At 43.7% G+C, this 14,591-nt stretch overlaps 1 protein-coding gene across 6 annotated transcripts in view; it reads right to left on the bottom strand.

Annotated features, from left to right (window-relative positions):
* Nucleotides 1–14,591, bottom strand: part of PRKCZ (protein kinase C zeta) — a 205,876-nt gene that overhangs the window by 160,195 nt on the left and 31,090 nt on the right. For 5 of the 6 annotated variants that reach the window (XM_090024033.1, XM_090024029.1, XM_090024030.1 and 2 more), the window contains exons 4-5: nucleotides 8,612–8,701; nucleotides 5,781–5,831 (exon numbers count right to left, since the gene is read on the bottom strand). In XM_090024033.1, the coding sequence (XP_089880159.1) occupies nucleotides 5,781–5,831; nucleotides 8,612–8,701 (141 nt within the window). The remainder of the gene's footprint in view (nucleotides 1–5,780; nucleotides 5,832–8,611; nucleotides 8,702–14,591) is intronic. The other variant, XM_090024034.1, reaches the window with a different exon arrangement.

Genomic DNA, 14,591 nt, shown 5'->3' with positions numbered 1-14,591 from the left:
CCTGCTGCAGGAGTGCAGGAACACAGCCCGGAAGCATTTGAAACAATGCCTAGCAGGTAAGTCTGTGAAGGGGAAAGGGCATGTGGGAGGGAAGGGACATGGGGGAGGCAGACTGATGCTCCCATGGTGAGGAAGGGAACGAGACAGAGGCAGGGGCTGGGTTGAATAGGGCCCTAGGGCAAGTTGTGGGACGGCTGGACCCTTGGGTAGCTCATCCAGTCGTGCAGGAGGGTTCCCACCACTGTGCACACTCCAGGGGAGGCATAGGAGACATGGTCCCCCTAGATATTTGTGCAGAGCAGAGGTGGGCTGCCTCTGTGGGCTGGTGTTCTGCACCCCACTGCCACTGCCCCAGGAGCTGTGCGAGGCTTTGAGTGCCGATTTGATTCAGAGGAGATTCAGCCCAATTCGGTGGCCGAATTTCCAAATCCAAATGGAATCAGGGAACCAAATAGAAGCTCCAAATAGATTCAAAGCTCTCCAAAGCTATTCAGAAAAGATTCGGAGAGCTTTGGTGATTCCGACAGTCCCCGGTGGCTGCAGCAGGGAGTTGCAGCTGGACTAGGAGCTGGTAAGTAGGGGAGGTGGGGTTGAAGGAGGGGGGAGGAGACCATGGGGGGGACCCCTGCCAGCCCCCATCCCCTCCCTGCTCCTGCAGGCCCCCAACACCTACCTGCCTCCTCCCCCAGCCCCCCCCCCATAACTGTCCCATCTGCCCCAGCTCCCAGTGCTTTAAAAAAGGCCAGACTCACTAGGTGCTGCCAGGTGGAGGCGATCCTCACTGCCCAACACTGCATGGGGGTCTCTGCACAAGCCCCCCCCAGCTCCAGCCATTTAAGAAAACGAACGAACAAAAAAAACAACAAAAAACACAAAAACCGAGAAAAACCCCAGAACTCGGGCTCAAGGCTTCAGGGAACTCGTGCAGAGCTCCCCATGCAGTGTGGGGCAGTGAGGATTGCCCCTCTGCCCAGAAGGAACACAGAGTGCAGGGGGAGTTTCTTGGGGGGGGGGGGGGGGGGGGGGTTCTTAAAAGCCAGAGCTGGGGTTGGCGGGGCAGCCATGGGGGGGGGCGGGGGAGTGGGGGTTGGGGGCTCATGCATAGCCCCCCCATGCAGCATGTGGCAGTGGGGGGCAGCAGGGATCACCCTGTACCTGGCAGCGAGTTGGGGCTTTTCTTTTCCAAGTACTGGGAGTTGGGGCAGGTGGGGCAGCCATTGCCAGGCTGGGACAGCAGGTGATGGGCCCGGGCAATTTAGAGATTTGGCTGCTGCTGAATCTCTGAATCAGATTTGGCCGAATCGATTCGGGACAGTGATTCAAAAATCACCAAATCAAATTACTGTCCCCTGAATTGGCCAAAACCAAAGCAAATACTAGCTGCTTTGCACAGGCCTACTGCATGATGCCATGCACCTCCTTCCACTGGGTGGCCAAGGGACATGGCACAGCCAGCACACTGTTCCTGAGGCAATGGCGGCAGCCTGCCTTTGCTCTGCCCCACACACAAATCCAGCGAGCACATGCACCCCATGCTTCTGCCCACCCGTGCCCCTAGACAAGCTGTCCAGGGCTCCAACTGTCCCACGACCTGCCCCATGGCCCTGCCCCTGCTCCACTCCCTCTCTCACCGTGCAGCCCTGCTCTCGCCCCACTCTGCCCCTTGGGACCTGTCAGTTGACAAACCCCAACTTATACAACCAAGAGAGGTAAAGTCAGTATGATGTTCATTTATATGGAAGTTAGTGAACTGAAAATATGTAGATAAAATGTTTCTCAAACAGCTCATTCCATTTAATACTGAAAAGGGACTGAAGTCCAAATACATCTGTTATTTAAAATGATTTAATTTGCTGAAATGTAAAGAGCATCTCAAATTATATTTCTAAACACTACTAATCAAGGTACAAAACACACTGTCATCCTTTCTAAAATTAACTTTAGAAGGAAAGATTTTTCTCCTTTATTGTACACCTACTTTTTAAAATTCTATTTGATACAGCCTCATTTTTGTACATAACCACTAAAATATCCTTAAAATCAAATCAAATACAGATTTGAAGTGCTTGTTTGCTCTTTGATCCTTTGCAGTTCAAGTATTGGGAAATATGAAATAAACTATGATACCATATTTACTCTAATATAAAATGACACTGAATAGAAGACAATCCCCCAATAATTTGATTCTATATATTTAAAAATTTATAAGTGTATTGCAAGTTTCCAGGTATAGAATCTAATGGTCAAAGGGCTGTCTTGAATTTTTCCCCTTTCTGCTGCTACAGCATGGAAAATAGCAGCTGGGGGCTCAAATGGCCCCCTTGGCCTCTATCCCCCATTTCTTACCCATGCACTCTCTGCTTCTTCTGCAAGCCGCTTAGTGTCAGTTACTGCTCAGGCTCTGTTTCCTCCCTGAATACAGCCCCATGAATTGCATGTGACGGTAAGAGGGAAAGAGGGGGGCAGAACCCACACGCACCCCAACTGGCTGCTCCCCCCAACACTTTTCACAGGAAAACCTTGTTAATTTGAAACACAAGCAGTCAAAAAAACATTAACTTTGAAAGAAACATATCTATAGTTATTTGCATATATATATGGTTACTATAGACTTTGTTCATCCAGAATTGATAGAGCCCATCCTAAATGTTAACTTACTGCATAGTTCTGCACGTTTCAGCACAGGTACTCTATGAGCATACTTTCTGAGCAGCACTTTTGTACCTCCTTTTACATAGTATAAACTATACCTGATAACAGTCCAAAACCAAAAGGTTTACCTTAGGGATCCAGGCTGTCTGCTTAAAAATCCAAAATTCTCTTATTAAAACTCCCCAAAATCCACATTTTTCTATGATTAAAATGAAAGAACACTATATACATACACATACAGGTACCAGTTGAACACAATGTTTTATAGATATATTGACAATTTTAAAGCCATTTGGAAGCCTACCAGTGCCTCAATCATTAAAATAAAGTAAATTATTCTGTTATTTAAAATTATTTAGTTTTCTTAAATCTAAAGAGCATCTCAAATTACATTTTTAAACATTACATGTTGGTTTTGTAATCATGGAAAAAAAATCAGAGTTCCCCTTGCCCCTTCACTCACTAGGATGTGGGTCCAGCTGCAGCTTCCCTCCCCGCATCTCGCCACCACTTTGTGGCACTAAGCAGCCCTGATATGCCAGTGCTCCTCACCCAAACCATAGCCCCCCCCCCATGTTCCTCCAGTCCTGTTGATACCCCTCACTCCCAACCCACTTCTCCGTGCCCTCAGACCCCAGCTCCCCAGTATGTGGGGTACAGGGGTTGCATGACTACAGGCGAAGTGGCAATGGGGCATGTTCCCCCCCCCCCCCCCGACTGCTGAACCTATGGCAGGGCAGAACTGCAGCTTGGCCAGACTGGAACGGGCAGGAGCGGCCTCTGTGGCCCAGCAGGCAGAACATGGCATGAGGCGGAGAGATTCATTGCTGCTGCCACCAGAACCCCTGTGCCAGCTGCACTGCCAGCAGTGTAAGTAACAGACCAGGGGGAGGGGGTGGGTGGTAGGGCAGCCCATGCTACCCTCACCTCTTCCTGCCGCCAGCCTATCACACACCAGGCCATGGCTCTACCACACTGCCAGGGCCCAACCACCACCGCCACTCCCTTCAGACCACCTGCACTGCCCCCATCCCACCTCTTCTCTGGCGTAAAGCCATGACCTAATGGGAGAAGCAGTGTCAGTAGAGAGCTATGGCCTGCCATATGAGCAGCTGGAGGTGAGGACAGTGCGATTGGGGAGGGGGAGGTCTGGTCTGCTATTGCTTTACGCTGCTTGTGGCACAACTGATGTAAGGGCTACAGCAGTGGCAGCAGCAGCAGGAACAACAGCAAGTCTTGCCACCCCACTCTGCCCTCCCACGTGACTCCTGCCCATGCCCTGCTGTGGATGCATAAGTCACTTGCCTCCCCATGCTCCCCACATACATAACCTATGCCCTCCCACCCCCTGCCACATTACCTATGCCCTTCCATAGACTTACCTGTAGAGAGCTGCTTGAGCTACTCTCCACCATGATCCCTGGCTGCTTGCGGTGTCCCTGCCTGATTGCCCTCCTCCTGCTCCCCACAACCCTAAGCAGCCCCTTGCAGGTTTAAATTAAATATTTAAATGCAGACGAAGTGTAGTGCTGCCTGGTCCACTGCCACCCATGAAAGGTGGGGCCACACTAATCACTTGAGACAGGCCAAGAGAGGAGACAACTAAGCCTCTCATCTATATAGAACTTTGGTAATGTTTGCCAGACATTTAAGGATGATGAAGAAACAGGAATAACTGGAAACAGGGAAAAAAAGGCACTGCTCAACTGTGGGAGTGAAGAGGAAGTGGAAATGTATTTGATGTAGTGGTTCACTATGACTTGGAAAGAGTCAGTGCTGAGGGGGACTGGGCACTATATCTTATTCATATGGGTTGCACTAACCTAGTCTTCTAGCACGTTCCCAGTGTGTTGGCCCAATATAGGCCATGTGTTTTATGGGCATATGCAGCATAGGCTGCAATCAATCAACCTCATAGTTGGTTTCCATGACTGAGCACATGTGGCTTCTAGCAGCAGTTTAATGTTAGACAATGTATTTAATGAAGTGGGGAAGGGGATCTGGTATGCAAATGTAAGATGGGAGCTTTTCATCCCACCCCACGTGAACTGGGGAGGAAAACAGTGTTACATTTAAAGCGATTACGGTATTTGTTCTACCTTGCTCCGTTTTCTACAGCTCAATGGAAAGTTAACAGATTACAGTAAATTAGTACAGTAAAAAGCTTTTCAAAAATCCCAGTCAGAGAAGTAAATATAAATGGTCTATATTATTTTAATTTTTGCCAACTGTATACAGTTACCTCATTCATGAATTGTAGCCCTATGTTAAAAGATCTCGTTTCACATCAGTCACAATATTGCCTTATATTACTGGATTGAAACATGAGTAAAATAAGTTCATTTTATTTTTCAGAAATGTCTATTACTGGACTTATCCCATCAATTTGAAGAGTAAAGGTTGAAGTATAGTTGCTTTCATACATACCAAATTTACACTAAATAACTAAAGTTAAGATGCACCAGTAGTTGCCCCACCACAATATCTGAGATATTTTTTCTAACTATGAAAATATCAAGCAGTAACAGCAACACCTCAAAGCTTTGAAAGATTTATTTACAGAATATTTTTAATGAAGCCAGCAACGTTTCCTACCAATTATTCATGCTATCCGATACATTTGGTATTTCTTAGCACAGTCAAGTCCATAAAATAATTATTCAAAATAATTATTCAAAATACATTCCTGCTATCAAAATGACAGCCCCTGCATTTATGAATAAGTCTGAAAATTTGACTTATCTTCTTAGATAAGTCCATTAGATAATTCCCTAGCTCTTAAGATACAACATTTGTCTGTAAGCAACAGTGTCAATCTATTGGACTATTAATTTGCTTTGCTTAAGTGCAACTTTATGGAGAATCAGTGATAATTCTGAGTGGCACTGAAATGCTGTCAGACTATTGGTTTAACTTTATTTTCTAAACATAACTTTTAACTGTAATACAAAACATTCTAGATTTTACATAAATTTTATATTCTGCATAGAAAAATAAATATAACTATATATCTTAAGTTATTGTCTTTTGTACAAGTGGCTTTTACATTACATATAAAAAATGGACAAAAGCAATAAAATAAACATTAAAGCTCTAAAAAGACCCTTCGGTAAACTTCAAGTACTCACTGTCTTCTCCTGGACAAGGCATGCCTGGTTTCTCTGGAATGCTGGGGAAAACTAAAACAAAATATTGTATTTTGGGTATTGAAGATATTTATTACTATATTAAAGTACTACAACTATTGTAGTTTACATTATTCTTGAATTCAGTTTTCAGCAACCTAATGTCTGGAAATCAGCTGCTTATTGATCCAATATCACAGGCCTGATCGTTACATCGATAGCACTGTACGCTCAAGATTTAAGTTTCACTAAAGCCAGTCCAAAGTCTCCAATTGATTTCAGCAGGCCTTGTATCCAATTGCTATATAGAGTTTTCATTCAAGGATATCAAAGTAATATATGAACATTAATAATCTTACCACAACCTTATGAGTTAATGAAGTAGAATTATCCCTGCTTCGCATTTCAAACAGACAATAAGCTTCTGAAAGTTAGAAACAGAGCCTAGATTTCCTGAATCTAAAGACCTGTGCTCTTTTACCAAAAAGTCTCCTTTCAGATCCCATTAAAATCAAGATTGTGGGGCAGGTGCTTTAAAAACCTCAAGAGAGGAAGGTAGTGCAAATGATTCAGGAATCTTGAAAAAAGAAATCGAGTACAGCTTAACTAGCATGGTTTGCATTAAGAATGTACTAGTGGAAATGTAACAACTGAGCTACTTTGAACAATGACAAAAAGACACAAAGAATAAATGCATTATTCATTTATATAATTTGAGGTGTAGATCTGAGTAAAAAAAACTAAAGTTGACAAAAGCTTTTATAATTAATCTTTGAAATGGGAGCAAATTATTTTTTTAAATAAAAGCCCCAGCTGAAACAGAGACCTAATAGCTAAAGATATTTTTGCCAGATTAAATGAAGCTATATGGCTGGAAATTTGCCAGAGAAGATGGTACTACTACAATCCAAAGAGCTCATTTCAAAAACAACTATTTTATGGGAGTTATAAAGCATCAGAGATCAGCTATGCAAACCAGCTGATTAAGGAATAAAGTCGGCTTGCCCAGGTAAATCTTTTTTTTCCTTTTTTAAAAAAAGGTGTCATCGAGTTGGCTAACGTAAGTAAAAAGCACCTAAGTCCTGCAATTGGATCTATACACTCCAATTCTGGAACCCACAATAACCTACTCTTTCTTGAATGGGGTTCCCCATAGGTACATGAAAACACGCATGTAGATCCAGTTACATGATTTGGGATATTGGGATACAATTAAGAACATTTAGGCTGAAAACAGACATTGCCTTTGTGCTGCCATAAAAACGTTTCTAGCAGCATAAAACTGAAGTGAACAGACATATTAGGCCTTTGACGTGCCACAAAGGCCTAAATTTTTTTTAATGACAATGACCAAAATCATAATTTATGCTGCATTATCTGCAGCCAATGTCTGTTTGTTTATGGCAGGAGAGTGCCACCCTGGGCAGGAGCTCCTGGGGTCTCATCTTGACACACAGGACTCCCAGGACATGTCTGCAAGCACAGGGTAGAGGGGACTCCCATAAGGGTTCTACACCATCCATGCTTGGAGACCACGCCCTGACCTGCCATACATTTTATGCTGCCACATCCCAGGTTGCGGTGCCATTTGCTAGCATGGAGGGGAAAACTCCTATGGAAACTCTGCCCTCCACACCTGCATGACATATACCCAGGGAATCCTCCTGCATGGGATTCATTCACTACATGTTTCTCCTCCCTGGCACATTCTGCAAAAGTGGAAGAGGGAACCCCTCTAGGAGTTGCCCCCTCTGCACTTGCAGACACACACAGGTGGAATCCCTGCAGAGAGATTTCCCCCATGCCCATACTGTACTGCCGCATCCCAATATAGGGGGTGCATCTTTAAGTGCAGAGCATGGAACACTATGAGAGTTACTCGCCGGTACTACCAGTCACATGCAACAGAAATTCCCTGAAGAGGGGTTTCCCCCACACTGTGATGGCCTGATGCCTCTACAAGCAGAAGGTCTCCCTCATTTGCAGACATGCATCCCAAGTTAGGGGAAGCACCTAGGGCTTTTTCCTGCAGGATCGGATCCCTGAGGCCGCAGGAATGGCAGGGACCTGACTTTGTGCGCCAACAGACCCAATGTCATCTGTAGATGTTAATAAAGGAGATCAGCTGTGCCATGACACAGCTGATCATGGTCCAAAGATTACATCCTTTTCCAGTATGAGAGACAAAGCAACTGCTTAAACCTCTTCATATTCCCAAATTACTTTTTCCCCAGACTTGTTTCTATTATACTCGACTAAAATGCCATTCATTTCTCAAAAATTCAGTTTGGAAAAAATATATATTTTTTTATTTCCGTGACAGATGTTCAATCCTATTTTTTTTTATTTTTTTTTTAAGCTACTCAATTAATTGTTTTCATTTTTATCAGATTAACTGAATTAAGAAAAAACAGACTGTGACTTTTATAACTGAGCAGCTATCACCCCACAGCTCTTTAAATCTTTCTGCTCCATAAGGAAGTAAGTTCATTATTGTTTTGCAGGCTTTCAAACTATATGCAAGAGCAGGGATAAACTTCTGTGGCAACGTTAGATTCCAAGCATACAAAGGAGGTCCATCAACATGGTTTAGAAGCCAAGATGATTGATAGAGTGGTCTGGAAGAAGTCCCCCCGATCTCCCCCCAAATTTAATTCAGTAGAGAAGGGATACTAGTGGGTGAGAAAGTGGCTTCTTCAAAGCTAGTAAAGACCACAGCCAGCAACTGGATACTAGACTAGATAAGCAAACATTGTGCCACACTTCACATCTACTGCACTGCTATATTCTTCACAAGAAGTTAAGGGACAACTCTCAAATTGTATAGCGCTTACCGTGAATAATGAGCCCTTCATCTCTACACTGACAATACAGACGAAAGGCTTCTTCCAGTTCCATCTGAGATGAGATAGTGCATGGATCTCCTAGCAAAGGTAACAAAAGAATAAGTAAGCAAGTTTTACTATTAGGGTTAAGGATTTAAAGTACGGTAAAAGTTGTAATCCAGTATCCCCCAGGAATGGGGGATGCTGGATAACAAAATATGCCAGTTAACTGAGTGGCCCAAGCCGCCACTTCTCCCACCACGTCTGGGGCGTCCCGCTGCCCCTCCCGCTGCATCGCTGCCCCTACAGGACAGGGAGGCGGGCCCCGCACAGCCTGTTATGTCCCCAGGCCGTGGGGGCTTGGCAGCACACGGCTGCTTTGCCTCAGGCCATTGGGGCTCAGAGAAACCGGAAGTGCCACAGTGGGCACTTCCAGTTTCACTTTATCTTACAAGCTGGCATGCCAGCAAGTTGAGCATGCTAGCTTGTAAGATGTTGGTTACCAGAACTTCTACTGTAGTTAGAAAAGTGTAAACTAGGGACATGAATGGTTAAATAATTAATTGTTTAACCAGTAAGTGCAGTGAAAACCAGTTAGCTTAGCAGTTCAACTGGTAAACTGAGTTATGCCAAGGCTTTTTAGCAGTAGTCCAGGCCTTCCCAGAATTAAACAACAAAAAAGAACAGAGCACCTCCTATGGCACTGGGAGATGCGAGTGCTGCAATTGGGCACTAAGTGAGCAACAGGGCTGTGCAAAATTTCACCGGGTGTTTCGTGTCAAAGCTATTTTGACACATTTCGAGCTTGAAACAGCAAAATCAAAATAAAACAAAAGGCTTCGAAATGAAACAAGGGCACTTTAAATATTTAGAAAGTTTTGAAATGTTTCAAGTTTTGAAGCCGGGCTTGCTTGCAGCTAAACAGAAACTAAAGAGAGAGAGGACAGAAGAGTGGGGAAGGATGACTGTGATATTGACATCTAGCTCCCTGTTCAATTCCCCAGCTCTCTAATCACTTCCCCCAGCTCTCTGATCATGTCCCCAGCTCTTCCTGGGGGGCGCCTACTCCTGATCTGTATGCAGGGTGTCCGCAGGCTGCCACTGAAACTGCAGCAGCAGCCTGCTGAACCTAGCACACAGATATGGGTGGCTCTGGACTATTTTCCCAGCTGGCAGCAGCAGTCTGATGAAACCCTGCATGCAGATTTGGGGGTCCTTGCCCTCTGGGAGGGCTGCACTGGATTCTTTCCAGGGGGGCACAGGCCCCTAGATCTGCACACAGGGTGATAGCAGGCTGCTGCTGCCAGCTGGGACTTGTGCTGGGTGCAGCCCAGGTCAAGCACTGGGAAGATTGGGGCTGCTGCTGGCCCCAACTGGCAGCAGCAGCCTGCTGTCATCCTGCGCACAGATCTAGGGGACCGCGCTCCCCAGCAGGGCTGTGCCGGATCCTTCCTGGGCCCCTGGATCTGCGAGCGGGGTGACAGTAGGCTGCCACTGCCAATAAGTGATACGAGTTTTGCTTTGAAGAGTTTGAGGTGCAGTTTCCCAGAAATCCCTGCACCCATCTCCTTGAAACTTAGCAGGCTTCATGCCCTCAGAAGGGGCTACCATCCCTGCAATGTTCATCTGAATTAAGCAAGAAATTACAAAGTTATAGGTATTTTCATAATTCCCCATTATAGCCTATGGGCAAAACAGGAAGTGTTTTAAAGAAACAAAATGGAACAGTGCTTCGGAACAGCGAAACAAAACACTGTCCCTTTGAAAGGGTGAAACAGAAGTTGAAACGAAACAATGCTGTTTCACACAGCCCTAGTGAGCAAGGTATAAGAGTCTCCCTAGAAAGGATGTGCCTAGCAGTGCCAGGGGATTGGTGCACCACATAAGGAAGGTCTGGCATGGAGCCAGGGGATTGGACAATTCGGGATGAAAGAGTAACAGAAGTAGTGGACAAACAAAGAGAGACCATGTGCATTGTGTTGCCACCCTGCTGAGATGGGAGCAACGTTGGAATTCTCATTCGAACAACAAGGAATCCAGAAACTAACATCCCACACACCCCGCAGAGGATCAGAGGCCTGGTACCCCCAAAGGCTGCTGCTGTAACGTCTAAAGAGCCACTTGCCAGGTTGTGTTATGGGGAGAAAACCTGTAATATTGTCTAGGGGTTACTATTAAATTTCATTTGATACCATCTCAGACAATTTGCCGTGTCAATCCTTGGAGGGCTCTGGCAAAAAGAATCCTAGTAGTAATGACCAGTTATCCTTTAGGTTGGGGTGGGTACAGTCTGGCAGTAAAGGGGGAAAGGAAGGCATACAGTGCCCCAGCAGGAATTAGGAGGAAGCAGGGCAGACAAGGGGAAGAGAGGGAGGAGCAAGGGGGGAGGAAAACTAATACCCATAGCCCAAGAGGAAAACATGGAACAGCTTAAATGACTCAACAATTAAGCACTTAGCTGCCGGTTCACAGGTGCTCCCTCCTTCCCACTGCAGATTGTTACCTGGGCTCTGCCTGGCTGGGCTTGCCTTCTCACCCCCTTCTCCCAGTCAAAGGGATCTGGGAGCAGCTCCCAGCTGTTTCTGAGCTGCTGTGTTATCAGTTAATTGTTTAACTGATATAATTAGAGGAGGTTAAACTAATATTTTTAAATGATATGTACATGCCCTATGTAACCTGCAAAGACCACCTTAATTCAAGCAATGTTATGTTATCTTGATAGCGTATTAAGGGAAAACAAAATATCTGACATTGTTCCTTTTGTTTAAATGTTCCACCCTAGAGATTTCTGCTGCAGCAGGTAATATTTTTATTAGGAGGAAAAGTTAGAGGCAAGAAATGTACTTTCTATTGATAAATGAATTATCTTATTTACTTTAACAACATTTATTGGTCATGAAACAAGTATTTAATAATAAATCATAATACTATATAATGGAAACAACAATGGATTAAAATTGGGACTGGGTTTCTTCATCTTAGACACTGAGCACAAGGGTTGCCAACTGTCAGCAAATATACTGATTGTCATCCTCCTGCTCTACTCAGCCTTGGTGAGACCACAGCTAGAGTACTGCATCCAGTTCTGGGCACCACACTTCAGGAAGCATGTGGAGAAGCGTGAGAGAGTAAAAACAAGGGTCACATTCATGATTACAGGCCTAGAGACCAGGTCATATGAGGAGAGGCTGAGACACTCAGGACCGTTCAAGCCTGGAGAAGAGAAGACTCGGAAGGAGACTTGGTGGAAACCTATAAGTATATCAGGAGCGTACATCAGGACTTGGGGGAATGTCTATTTGCCCAGGCCTCCCAGGGGAGGGCAAGGAATAATGGGCACAAACTGGCTGAAGATCACGTCAGACTAGAAATAAGGAAAAACGTCTTTCCAAGTCCAGTGCCGAGGGTTTGGAACAGGCTCCCCCCAGAGGTGGTGCAATCACCCACCCTGGTGATCTTCAAAAAAAAGTCTCGATGCCCATCTTGCTGGAGTCATCTGATCCCAGCAGTCTCTCTTGCCCAGGTGCAGGGGGGCTGGGCCTGATGATCTGTAAGATCCCTTCCAGCCCTTAACAGCTATGAAACTATGGAAAAATAAAAAGAAATTTTTGGACTGGCAACCCTGCTAAGCATGCACAGAAAGGCAATCCTTGCTCAAAGGGCTTACAATCTAAGTCCATAGGGAAAAGGAGTCCAGGAGAGCTGTTAAAACTAAAAAGAAACCATACTGAGGGCACAAGATAAGATCATCCCAAAGCAAAGAAAGGATGGGAAGTGTAGCATGAGACTGGCCTGGCAATTAGCTGATACTCAAAAAAGGATTCTTACAAGTGGAAACTCAGCCACATTACTAATGTGGAGTAAAAGAGTATACCACGTTGGCATACAGAAAGAAAAATCAAGAAGGCTAAGGCATGAATTGAGATACAGCTAGCAAGGCAAGTAAAGGGTAATTAGAAAAAAGCATTCTACAAATGGATTAGAAATAAGAGGAAGACAAAGGAAAGCATTATTCCCTTCCTGAATGGGGAGACCAATCTAATAACGGAAGATACAAAGAAGGCTGAAATATTTAATCGTTTTTTAATTTCAGTCTTCATGAATAACATCAACTATCAGATGACAAGAACAGCTGGCAGCAAACATAGGGGAGAAGACACATAGGGAAAGAAAAGGTTACAGATTACTTAGAGTAGTGGAAGGGTTTTTTTGTTGTTGGGTTGCTTCTGGGGGGTGAGGAGCGGGGGTGACTAAGTGTTAAAGTATTTTTAAGTTTGCAGGGCCAGATGAGACTCATCCTAGGATACTCTAGGAATTTACTATTACTGAGGTAACTGCAAAGTCCTGGGAAATCTGAGAACTCATGGATGTTGGCTGAGGTTAGACCAACACTTGACCTGAATGGTTCAGACAGGGATGATATCCTGCTTCAAGCAGGGGGTTTAACTATATGACCTTCTGAGAGGTCCCTTCCAGCCTCATTTTTCTAGGATTCTATGACAGACAGCTGAGGCTTAGAGACAGTAATGCAGGCAAATTATACACAGCAAAGAATCTGCACAACTGATAATTACACATATTGTAGGATTTTTTCTTGTTTAGTATTTTTCCAAATCTATATTAGAAATAGGGAACAGCAAGAAAGCAAGAGAAAAGAACAGCCAGACCCACCTTACTATGATCAGCAGGCTAGGTTATGTAAGCATCAAAAGAGGCAAGGAGGAAAGAAGTCCGAAAATGACTTAATAAAGTTACTGTTCAGCTTTTATGAGAATATTTTTCCCCGGAAATAAAAGGTGCTTAAGGTAGAGGCAGAGTTTGGATATTAAGACCTAAGAAAGCTAACAAAACAGCAGTCGATGCTATGGTATCTCAGTATATCAAATAAATAGGAAAATATTTGGCTAATTTATGAATGGCTTTAAATAATTAACTCAACAACAGCTTAAGGAGCATCTTCCACCCTTTCAACCAAACTAACAGGAAAGAATAGAATAGTATCTAAAATAAAGAGGGGAAATGGGATCAACACGCTCTACAAAAATATGGAAAAAGTCTAGCCCAGGCTTTGTTTGTGTAAAGACGCACAAAACAAAGAAATAAAAAGGAAACAAAAGTACATATAAATTCTTTAATTATATAATCAGTAGCCAAAAAAGGTTTTAGGGCAGGAATGTCTACACATTTAAGATAACTACCCCCCAGCCCCCAAAAAGCAAAACAAACAGCTATTCAGAGAGGAAAGATATCCAAATCAAGTAAAATCAGCAGCAAACACAGATGAAAAGTGCTGCTTTGAAACCTCACAAAAATCTGATTGAACAGCTAATGATGATAAAATATTCACTGATCCTATGAGACTTTTTCCAGCTCTTCAAAAAGGACATTTTAATATACTACTCCCTGGTAATATATTCTCAGAACCAGATAATAAGACAAACCCTAATGTGGGACTTCAGAGACCTCTTTCCCCTCTCCAATTTCTAGCAGATCACTCAATTCATCTCCCTGACAATATAAGATTATTCTCTACAACATTATTAGGCATTTTGTCCCAACTAATTTTAAGAGTCTTGAGGATCGACTTATTTGGTGCACTTTTATGCAGAACCTACTAGACACATTTGAAACACCCCACAGAAATAAAACCATGATACAAAGCAGTCCCAAAAGCCCCATTAAAAGAAAACTTGTGAAGAGCCATACACTTTAGCAGGAAAAATAATTTAAGGCAAATATCCCAATTTCATTTAAAAAAAATTGTACAAAACCTTTTTTCTGTAGTCAAAAAGACTGATGCATTGGGGTTCTTCCCATATTTGATGCCACTATTTTTTTTTTAAACTTTCATGTTGTAGAAAACTCAAAAAAGCTTTATATGAAAACAAAATAATGAATGTAAGTCATAATTTACATTTCCCCAGTGACATTATTCTTCAATAACATTTATAATTCTAAAATGTAAATGATTACCTGATATTACACTGTT

The sequence above is a fragment of the Crocodylus siamensis genome, chromosome 12, assembly GCF_052110815.1.
Source record: "Crocodylus siamensis isolate JL-2025a chromosome 12, ASM5211081v1, whole genome shotgun sequence".
In the NCBI taxonomy this organism is placed as follows: Eukaryota; Metazoa; Chordata; order Crocodylia; family Crocodylidae; genus Crocodylus; species Crocodylus siamensis.
The sequence above is the reverse complement of the archived record's forward strand: the minus strand, read 5'-3'. Positions and strand labels throughout refer to the sequence as shown.